At 39.2% G+C, this 11,775-nt stretch overlaps 1 protein-coding gene across 2 annotated transcripts in view; it reads left to right on the top strand.

Annotated features, from left to right (window-relative positions):
• The first annotated feature begins 174 nt into the window (after window positions 1-174).
• Window positions 175-11,775, top strand: part of plod2 (procollagen-lysine, 2-oxoglutarate 5-dioxygenase 2) — a 35,894-nt gene continuing 24,293 nt past the window's right edge. For both annotated transcript variants that reach the window (XM_085287057.1, XM_085287056.1), the window contains exon 1: window positions 175-654. In XM_085287057.1, the coding sequence (XP_085143183.1) occupies window positions 555-654 (100 nt within the window). In that variant the 5' untranslated portion in view covers window positions 175-554. The remainder of the gene's footprint in view (window positions 655-11,775) is intronic.

The raw sequence follows: 11,775 nt of genomic DNA, 5'->3' as shown, positions 1-11,775 counted from the left end.
GTTATAAAGGAAAGTAATTTCTGGAAACGGACTTTTATATATATATATTTTTTACACTAATGAACTGTTTCAACTTCCCTGCAGAAGGGGAGCAGTATTGGTCAACCAGATGCCATGTGCTCAGGGGGGAGGGGACAGTTAACAGCCGACGGGGTGCGGGGTTCAAATACAGCTGCGCTTACTCACACTTTTCGCGTAGGACGTCCCTGTGCCAGGGGTGAATGAATACCGTTATCTTTTCCTCTGCACCGTCTCACTTCATAGGCTTTACCGGGAACTCAAGCTGCAGCTGCAATTAAGGAACCACGCCTGTTGCTATTTAATTTCGCTGAATTGTAGCACTTATACGACAGCTCCCTAGAGCTAAAAGAATAGTTACAGGCTCCCAACCAGAAATCACACTACTCGTTGATTTTTTTTCCTAAATCCTCCCTTATTAATTGTATTATCGCGAGAGCCAATAGTACGAGCCTCCTGGGCTGATCTTGACCACTGCTGCCGGGCTGGGAGTTAATATCCCAGCTCTCTGACCTGGAGCACGCACTATAGCAGAGATGGAATACCTCATGGTTTTAGTGATTTCATCCTCGATCAAGTTTGCAACTTCTGTCTTGTCCAATGATGTTCCTCAAGCCCCTGTGCCAATTCCTAAAGGTAAGAAACGATTAAAAAAACAAAACAAAAACTTTCACTTCTTGTTTAGATACTGGCAAATATGGCTACTTTGACACCGCCACTGGCTACATCACATTTTACTGCGTTTACATGTTGCTGTATTTTCCTGCGTCTGAGTTGTCATGCCAACTGTGCAAATACGAAGTTGTGTAGGTTATTTTTCTGGCTGTAATTTCCGGTTACATGATGTCTACATGAGACGCAGGTTGCCTGCCTGCGGCTCCCTGTGTGGGAAAGTGAATATGTCTAGCGCGACATATGTCGGAACGTAAAATTACATGATGTTGCTTGACAGAAGAGTCGTCTGCGGTTTCTCACAATCCTGTTTTTATTTGTTTGGCTGCACACAGCGCTGGCTTTTCATAAAGATGTCAGGCTGTAAATTTCACTGCGAGAAATAACTAACCAATTGCGGGCGAGTCTTTGATGATTTCACTAGTTTCCCCTTACTCTGCATTAAGACTAAACATTCAAATCGTTATTGACTCAACCTAGATCCTAGTGAAATCCCCGAGTATATCATTTTATTTATTAATTTATTTATTATACAGAAAACAAGCAATTATGTGATTGAGATACAGAGAAACGCCTGTAAACGTGTTATAATTTAAGGTTTATGGAACAGAGCCAAACACTGCTCAGATCTTGAGACAGGCTTTATTCTGATGTAAAGGGCTAAGCTCCTTGAAGCAAATCGTGTCACATTTTTATTGACTTTGGGAGGGGGAAATCCACCCTCTGCTAACACGTAGCTGTCGTTAAACTGCTCTAAATTACCCTCATATTATTCCCGTTTAGCATGACTTCTTCCATAGTCACAGAGCACCTTGTAAAACCTATAGACAACATAAGCAGATGTTGTGGCTTGTGTTTTAGTTAAATCTGGAAATCTGATTCTTTTCAAATGATGCATCTGGGATCATTTGAAAAGCTGGGAGATTTGACTATCAGGACACAACAGCTGCTTTCAGTCTCTACAGGCTTGTTTTGTCATCTGCTCTGGACTAACCAAGCGCCTTCCACACAGTAGCCACATTAACTTTACGAGGGATATAATGTTTTATTGTGAAAGCCTTCGATCACTAAACTGATGCAATATGTTGGCTAAATTTGTGACAGAGAGCAAACTTTCAAAAACCATGACTAATATTAAAATTGAACCCGTAAACTGTAAACTCTACATATAAAGTCATTTAAAATGAGAGCACTGGACATTTCATTTTACACATTGTATATAAAGGTGGTGCTTACTAAAGTGATTAAATGAAAAGAACTAGGAGGGAATTCAAAGCTGTTTTAGTTTTGGGTAGTTCTACGTTAAAGATTCAGTACATGGTAGTGGATGATTGCAAGACTTTCTTTTAAGCATCTGAAGAACATCAGAAAAGTATAAAGTAACTCCATTTGGGGGCAATTAAGTGTTTAATACACAGTCACTCATTTCCAGGCATGCATTAGATGGAAGAAAAGGCCATGAGAAACATTTGTTCTGCTTGGCATCAACTCGATGAGTATTTTGCAGAAAGGCAACATTTCCAGAGAAACACCTTGGTAGTTGTGTGTTTGCCAGGTGGACATAAATATGTTTCATTAGAACAACTTCAAATCACATGCTGCTATGAAAGAAAAAGGTGTCACCACTGTTTAAGTAAAAGTAGAAATGGTAGCTAATAAGGCACCAATGAAAGGACCCTAAGTCCCTAGGTGTTCGTTAAACACTGGTTGTAGCACAAGATGCAAACGGTGTGATTTAGCACTGAAAAGGGTTCAGTAGAAGAGGAGGAATTTACAGCTCTGCCCATTTCTCACCAGTGTGCACCTGGCCACTCATGGTGAACAACGGACATGGCTGTTTGGTTTGTCCGTTTTGGAAAGTTACAAAAATTGGGGCTGCGTAGACCCCCACTGTCCAGCAGTCTGAAAGAAGCCTTTCACTTATGTCTGAATGACTGTGTGAACTTCGGACGGAGCATTGGATTCAATATGCAGGTCTTGCTAATCCAAGTTTGAATAGTTTGCTGCAACACATAGTTTAAAATAACCAGCCCACTGTTAACCTCTGACAGGCATCCTATCAGAACTAGTATCATTTAATATGACGCAATGCCTGAAGTTTAATAGTAAATGCTGGCTAGGTTAAAGGCTATTTCTCATGGCTTGTACTCTGTCCCCCTATTCCATGGATAATGCATCTCTCAGCCTTTTCCCAGACATCATTGACGTGTCAACAGGCAGCATTTTATAGAGAAGAAAAGGAAACCCCACCTAAGGTTGTCCATGCCTTATATACTGTATAATAGCGCTCTCTATTGCCTGTAATTCCAGTCTAACAAACTTAACAAACCTTGTTGCCAAGCCAAGGTTGTAATCATGCCTTAGAACGTTTTCACTATGTCACCACAAGGTTGGTTTCGTGCCTTCTTTATGCCAAATATGTGTTGTGTTGTCTGCTTTTTTGCATTGCCTTGTTTTCTCTCTGCTGTTTCCCAGGGATTTTATGTTAACTTGTAAATGTATAGATACATGAAAACTGCAAGAAGCACAGTTCTCAAGGAGAACTGAAAGTCAATGACACTTTAAAAATGTCGAAACACTCCCTATTGTACAAATAATCAATTATTTTAAGTCATTTTAAATGGCTTTCTGGGAATCAAGCAGCTGTTGATCTTTGACAAAAGACATGCTGGCTGAACCTTATATTGATGCAGCTGAAAAGACTGAAAAGGCAGTACTTTTCAGACTCCTGCATATTCGTCAAAATTTCAGGACTCATTTAGATTGTAGTAATATTGGCCAGAATGTCAAAAATACTGAGGCTGGAAAATTTACCTTCACTTGCCAACAAGTTAGACATTGGGGCCAGTTTGCAGACTTTGCCTCTGAAAGTCATTAATGCATTTATAGTAGAGAGAAAAACAACAAAACTTTTTTAGTTATTATTTATTTATGCTACAAAGTCAGAGACATGCTCATGTGCATTCCTGCTGTTCTGCAAAATTAAACAAAACTGAAAAGATCAAGGTGTAACATGAACAATGAGACAGTACATTAAGTTTTGATTTGTACTTCATAAAACTGCAGGATAAGTCATTAGTCCGGGTGAAGGATGTGCTCATCAAGTGCCTTTTGTAGTTGATTATAATGTTGGTTTAAGTAATTGATACACAACAAAACCAATTTTAAAAAAGAAAAAATCAAAAGTAAAGCCATGTTTGTGCTATTTAATGAGGCAGTGATTCAGTTTATATGAGTAATCATTGATTCTTGTTAAAATAAATTTCATAGCTGAGAAGAAGCCAACCCATGCTCTTAGGGACCCGCTCATTGTTTGCCTTAAACAAATCATTTCATTCCCTTTCCAGGTGCAGCAAAAGAAGCAAATTTAATGTCCGTTTTTCTCTCTGAAAACTGTGTGACAGTTCTGACAAATGAGAGGAGAGAATCAATATAATTATGATATAAGGGTGAATTCTTCTGTTAGAAATTACTTGGGACTCTGTGTTGTTGGTTTATTACAAATTATTCCTCTATGCAAACCTGAAATCTATGTGTAACCGCTGATATATATATGTGTAGAAGAACATAAAATATTATTTGCCCATCAAATCCTGAGCCATCATTGGTAATGAAGTCACTGTTATGTTGCCAGAAAACTAAATGTTCACATCTTTTGGTTTTTCTGCAGTACGTACAACTAATTGAATTTATGCACTGTTAGAAAACCTTGCTATGAGGGCATCTCTGAAGAAATATTTCAAGCACAGTTCATTGGCTTTGCCACTGATGATGCTGGAGGCATGATGGGCCGACACTCCTCATTGAAAAAAATCGCCAAGATGACTATTATTTATTGAAACATTTAGAGTACTTAGAACTTGTGGTCCATAATGCTGGAAAACACGTTACAGATTAATTTTCACATGTTTCTTAACTCTTAAAAGTTTGAAGTTCTGCTGGCGACCCCTCCTTCTCAGGTCAGATATTTACAGATTTGGGTAAAAAGAAAGACTCAATCACTGTAAAAACTACTATCCAGGAAAGTAGGAGAAAATCTGAAATCAAAGCAAGTATTTTCTTAGGAATCTACTGCAGTGTTATGTTAATTCTTTTTTTAAACTAAAAGCATTTTATACTGTTGCATTTTAACATTACGGTATGTCTTATTAAAATACTGAAGTTAAATGGCACAACTACTCAAGTGGAGATGGGATGTAATCCTGGCATGTTTGCCTTGTTGTGTTGGCTGTGAGTGTCTCAAACAAATTGTCAGACTGAGAATTGTGCATGTTAATTTAACACTAAACCTAACACGTTGCAACAGTAAGACATTAGTCTAACACACATATACAGTCCTGTTAACAGCTTTATTTTGACATATGGCGATTAATTGGAGGCCTTCCGCAATCTGATTGAGTGATTGAGTGAGTCCGAGTTGGACCAAGACAGATTGCCTTGCACTGAGCTTGCAGAGGTTGAGGATTTTGCATCCTCAACCTCTGGACAACCAGCTGGTTGTAATCAGTCTAAAACAGCAAAAAATTAAAAAAAAAAAACTGAAAATCAGCCCAATCACTTACACATTTGTCCTGGTTGCACAAAGGCTGACATTCAATTTCTACTCTAATGTGATTGAGACCTAAGTTGTGTTTGTTATTCCTTATACAGCAATTCAGCACAGAATACATTAGCATATTGATTGAGTGCTTAACCTGTGAGTGCATAATGTTGAACTGGACTATGTGTTCCTTTCATTACTGAAAGTCTATAGTATAACCAGCTTTTTGGCAGAAGAGAAAATTACTGTCCATACTGTCACAGCATGACAAAACCTAAATGACAGATTAGCTTTTTTTCTAGTTTTTATTTGTTTGTGTAAGGAAAGGTAATGAGCTATTCCTGATTCAAAATGATGTGTGACGAGACTACGAAAATTGTTTCCTGGCCCACTGTTGGTGACATCATGCCACATCATACGCCTGAAGTGCCTGTGGTTTGAAATGTGTAATTGAAAACACAGCCGTTTCTGTGGATGCCCTCCGTGGCTCTTGTGTTATGGAAATAGTGTGTTTTATCAGTTATGGTGACTCTGGTAGTCACTAAAAAATAAACTCTTTATTTTAGTTGTAGACAACAAAAACAAGACTTGTTTCATCAATTCTGTAAGCAAAAAGGTTTACTAATGCCTTGCCTATCCCAAGGCTACACACAGGTCCTCGTGTCTGCAAGCTCCAGGTTTAATGCATGAAAAGTAAAACTTCTGTGCGTAAGCCTCTTTGTGGTCACATTAAAATTCTAAATCTTCCAAAGCTGGAAAAAGCCTTACAAAATAGCTGTGGGCTGGGTAGTATGCTTTATGTGTATCTGAAAACTTAGAGATGAAGGGATGTAAATGTCAGGGATTAACAGTTTAAGAGTTCATTCATTTTTGTGTACATGTATTCTTCTTATATTGTACACATTCATATGGTCATCATTTTCTAATTTTTATCAGTGCCAAGTTATCAGTATCAATATACACAAGTCATAAAGCTTCAGAAATACCCTACTCTCTCACATTTTAAACAAAGGTTTTGAAATGTCCAGTCAAGATTGGGTTTGAGCTTTTTCTTCAAGTCCTCTGTCCCTTCAATGTGTTAAACCAAATTTACTAGCCTTCTGAAGGAGACTGACTAACGCTGTGTGGCATTGTTAATAATGTGGGTGAGTTAAATAACCAAGTTTGCATTGATATTCAGATCAACACCTTTCTCATTCCAGCTGCGGCCCGGTATCTCAGCTGGGATGCTGGCTGATTGCAGATTCTTGTGATGGCTGAATTTGAATAATTTCGGTAACTTTGGCAACTGATACAAGTGATGAAATATTCATTCATCAGAAGCTGAAGTATACATTCTTCCAGGGTTGGAGTTAGCTTTGCAGGACACAAGAAAATACAACAACCTCGTTATCTTCTATCTGAAAATTCTTAATAACGCTGAGGAATGTCATGGTAGACAAAGATAAGCACTGTTTGCAATGATTAACGCCAAGAACACCTGGCATAGCTTCGTCACTTCCCAGCACCAGTATGGCCTCTGGAGCTAATCTTCCTTCATGCACTCAAAACAAAGCTTCCTCCAAGCATGTCTCAGCACATTTTTGAAGCATGCCAAAAGTAGTCTTCTATGTTAAAACTTGGTTGGGTCCTTAAAACAGTGTTGTTATATTTTGTTGCTAAACCAACCTTGCTTCTCCAACTTGCCTTAGGAAAAATGTGCTTTGGCCAGCCAAATGATTCTCCATTGTACTTTTCTTTTATATAGTTATATTTTCAGCAGCATTACCTTTAAAAGAGAGATAATTGTATGTGAAGGACTTGTTACTTTAAGTAACACAATGAAGGGTTTCAGCTATACAAAGTGCTAGTATAAATCAGCGTTAAGGTTCTGGTTATGCACGAGGAGCAAAGCCATACATTAAGAGGAATCTTTAGAAATCCATTATACTCAGTTTCTTAACATGTTCCATATACTCAGAAATGCAGGAAGTCAACACAAACCTTAATTAAATTTAAATTTACATCACAGACTGGCTTTTCAGGAGTTTCTGCAAGAATATCTGAAAGTTCACTATGAAATCCTTGCATGAAAATCTAAATGACCTCTGGATGAGGTTATAAGAATTCCCTTTCTAGCTCAGTAGGTCTCTTGTTCTTGCCATCATGCTCTGGTTAATATGGACCAATTCCAGCAGACTGTGAATGAGGCCGATTGTTTCTCGTTGACATGAACAGCGTCCTCAAGCCAGTAAATGCAGATAAAATAAGTGTAGGTCATTGACTGCAATATTTGCGAAGTATCTTTACTTACTTGACCAAAATAGAACTAAGGCTTGTGTTCACTGGCCAGGACCATCTCATCAAAAAGAATCCTGTTATCCTTATGTGCAGGCCAGGGCACATTCCCACGATACCCCTTTCCTTTCTGCAAGAAATGCTTACTTAAGCCTAGCCCCAGCCAGTGAGTCAGAACTTTTGCTCATCCAAGTGTGAAAGTTTACCTAGACGGCTGAGCCCCATGTGGTGCAGAGGAAAAGTGCAAAGGAAAGACCACTTGGCGTCCATGCCTTTTTTGGAGAAGAGTTTCAGCAGCACTGTATGAGCTACATTCCTCTCCTCCTGTGGGCTGTTCATACACTACTGACAAGAGAACACGCTGTGTTTACCCTGACTAGACACTAAAACTCTAAAATCACAGCTGTATGAAAACCTCCTTTATAAGTGTTACCATCTGCCGCTCAATTATGCTTCATTATGGGTGTGATTATGGTGTTTGCATAAAAACACATCAAAGGACTGCTGGTCAGTTGCCCTAAGTTTCAAAATTAGTGTTAGACAAAAAAAACAAAGGAAGATGTGTATTTCTATTACCCTGAAAAAGTCCCTCGGATTAAGTCAAATAATGAAGGAAGTGCGTCTTCTATTAACACCCTAGCTCAGGGGTGTCCAACTCCAGGCCTCGAGGGCCGGTGTCCTGCAGGTTTTAGATGTGTCCTTGATCCAAATGCCAAATGACCTCCTCAACATGTCTTGAAGTTCTCCAGAGGCCTGATAATGAAGTAATCATTTGATTCAGGTGTGTTGACCCAGGGTGATATCTAAAACCTGCAGGACACCAGCTCTTGAGGCCTGGAGTTGGACACCCCTGCGCTAGCTCATCACCCAGTTATTTAGTTGGTCTAAACCAGGGGTAGGGAACTCCAGGCCTCGAGTGCCAGTGTCCTGCAGGTTTTAGATATCACCCTGGGTCAACACACCTGGATCATAGTTCATTCCCAGGCCTCTGGAGGACTTCAGGACATGTTGAGGAGGCCATTTGACATTTAAATCAGCTGTGTTGAATCAAGGACACATCTAAAACCTGCAGGACACCAGCACTCGAAGCCTGGAGTTGCCTACCCCTGGTCTAAACCAAGCCTATAGTAGCTATCATTATTATATTAAACATGAATAATATAGGTTATGAATGTTGCATAAAAGGATATTTATTTCTAAAAGAAAATGTAATATTTGGGGGAAACAAGTGAGATGGTATAGCTAGATTAGATGAATAATTTAACTATTTCTTTTCACTGTTATAATCTGTTTTAATTTAATAGTCTGTTATAATTTCATGGAGCCCTATCCTAGAAGCTTACACTAATCTAATATGACAGTGCTGTTGCTCCATTAAATAATGAAGAGTGAACAAGTCCTCTAAATGTAAAATAAATAGGCAGATTTACCTGGATTTCTGCATTAATTGGTAGCAAAATGTGGTCTGGTTTTAATCTTTGTCACAATAGCAGACCACATGCTAGTTAAACTAGGAACACATGAATGGCTTTACTTTTAATGTTTCTGTTGAGCACATTATATAATTACCCAAAATGCTGACTGGAAATGTGAACCCTTGAATTAGTAACTTGTTGAGACTCCTGAAGCAGCAATAGCCTCCATCAAACGTTCCCTGACAAATTGGCTTGGCCCATCAGTTTTCTGATGGAACTTTGGCTTGCATTTGAAGACAGTTTCACAAATTTCTAAGCAAAGTTAACATCAACAGTTCACATGAGGGCACTGAAACTCCTAGGGGATTGCCATAAATGTTTGAAAAAAAAAAAGAAACACTTGGAATGTAGGAAATAAAAGTGTATGTCTCATTTCTTTTAAATCAAAGGTGGTTTGCATTTCCAGGCTATACTTAAGTGGGAGCTTGCTTGTTGGGATGCACTCATGTGGTCTCCATGTTTATGACAGGAGTGAAGTATGTGGTTCCGAAAGGTCACGCCAGAGTCACAGAGGAGTAATTGGTGTTAGCTGTCAGTGCGTTTCTTCCTCATGGGAAATGTCTCACTGACATAACAGGAAAGTCACTGTTTTTCTTTTCCTTTTTTTCTCAGAGTATATACTGTACTGAAGCACAGCTCTTCGAAGTGAAAATAGATGTCACCGTGCAGATATCACAATATGCAGCACCCTGTTATCTTTCATCGTAGAAATACAAACAAACCTACTTGAAGTCTTGAGTTTATGTGTGTGCAGAAAAAACAAATGGAGTTAATTTCAAAAAGAAATACTAAACATTTCCCCTGGCTGTAATCACAGCCCACAAGTAAAAGAGACCTTTCATGGAGGTTTCGGAATTTTTCCAAGACATATTTGTGTGCGCCTTTTCTGTCTGCAACACTATGGCTAGCTTCCAAGGTACACAGTCTGAAAGTCTGTTCGTTTATCCCCATACCTAACCTGGCTGACCTGTGAGACATCAGCTTTGCCTCTGTGTCTCACAGGTCAGCCAGGTTTAGGGAAATGGGCAAAATAGAAGCCTTTCCTGCAACCGTTTAAATAACCTGTTTTATAGAGCGGTATGAGAAATGTGTTTCTCAGCTGCTGGAAACATCATCCCCTGGCAGCACTGTGCTCCAACATCTTCTTGCTTCAAGCCAAGAACAAGAACAGGGAACACCTGTGGTTCAGAATAGTCATCCCACAGTGATTGACGTGCAACTCTTTCTTTTAAATGTTTCTAGGTTTTGTTGGGTGACATAGCATTTGGAACTGTTTGGAAAAAGCAAGACAGGGCATTATTTCCACTTTCGATCAGGACTTTTACATCACACTAATACTGGAATGGCTGTGATGACGGAGCCACAGACTAGACAGAGATGAGAGCTAAGTCTAAGCTAAGTCACACTGACAGTAAAGGGATGGAAAAGAGTTGCAATGAGGTTTCTGGACAAATACAGCTCTAGAACAGGACCTACCATGTGAACTAGTTCCTTGGCACTTGTGCTGTACGTAACAAGTCACGTGACGTGATGCTGCGGCTGTGATTGGTTCGGCTCTGCGCTAGTTAATTTTGATTGGCTGTTCTTTTTTTTTTTTAAGAGGACAAGAGAGATGAGGCCTATCGCAATAGTTTAACTTTTCAATCGAGAAAAAGTTATTTCGCAATACATATCGTTATCGTTCTATCGCCCAGCTCTACTTGACAGCATGTTTAATTTTACACTAGTTTCGGAGGTTTGTTTACATATATTCAGTTGTTTGTGTTTTTTGTTCACATAGTGAGAAGTAGTAGATAGCTGTTAGTATGTCTGTGTCAGTTCGTCCCCAGTTAAACAGGCCTAGAGAATGGTTGGTGTCTCCCTAGCAACCTCCAGTCACTAGGGAAGCATGTGTACACCCCAACTAGTTGGCGAGGGGTCGCTGGAGGTTGATGGCGGTCACTAAAAAATCAGTTGCTAAAACTCCAATTGGTCACTCAGACTTAGATACTGGTCTGTGGCCCCTGGTAACTACTGGTTACTCGGGAAAAAGGTTTATTTACTGATCAGTCAGTGATTGATTGCCGAATGCTGCTGTCTCGCTAGGTGAAACTGGTCTCATGGACGTCTGTGGTAGTGTTGCAGTCATCCACAGTTTGCTTAGAAGACACAGACTTGCCTGCAAACACTCGCTAACTACTAATAAAATGGTAGTGAAAATGTGAAAAGTGCAACACAAATGCAAATAAGACTGTTTGCCTTCAGAGTAAAAGCTGTGCCATACTGCTGCAGCCAACAAGTTTCAAGAGCAAAGGGTCTCTGTTTTACCTTTGTTTCACATTTTTTAAGTTACACTATCACTTGTTTGCAGACAAATCTTCTGTTTTCAGGGTAGTTGTTCAAATGTTTTAAAAAGCCCATGCTCCTCCAACTGTTCATTGTATGGGGCAAGGGATGGAACAGGAACTAAGGTCTCTGTATCTTAACATTGAACAAACATTACATTTTAAAAACTAGGGTTTCATAAACTGCATTTAAATTATATGAAATAAAACCGAAGCAACAAATGTATCCATTTAACTTGTATCAGCTTTTTTTTTAGATCCACATCAAAGGACAGCCATGTAAGATTTATTTGGCCAAGATTAACAGGTCTCTCAAGATGAAAACGTGATGTCCTTTTTGAACTGTCTAATAATTTAACTCTTTATACGTCTAGTGAGGTTTGCATTGCAGTCAAAAAGACAAGAAAAAGATCAGTGATGATAATCGTGTTAAACTTTGCACTCCAAAGGAGAAATGGAAGCTCTTTAA

Source organism: Mchenga conophoros, linkage group LG9, assembly GCF_057382185.1.
Source record: "Mchenga conophoros isolate Kocher_MC1m ecotype Shallow Benthic linkage group LG9, M_conophoros_male_GT1.1, whole genome shotgun sequence".
Lineage (NCBI taxonomy): Eukaryota > Metazoa > Chordata > Actinopteri > Cichliformes > Cichlidae > Mchenga > Mchenga conophoros.
This window is presented reverse-complemented; position numbering and strand designations above follow the sequence as displayed.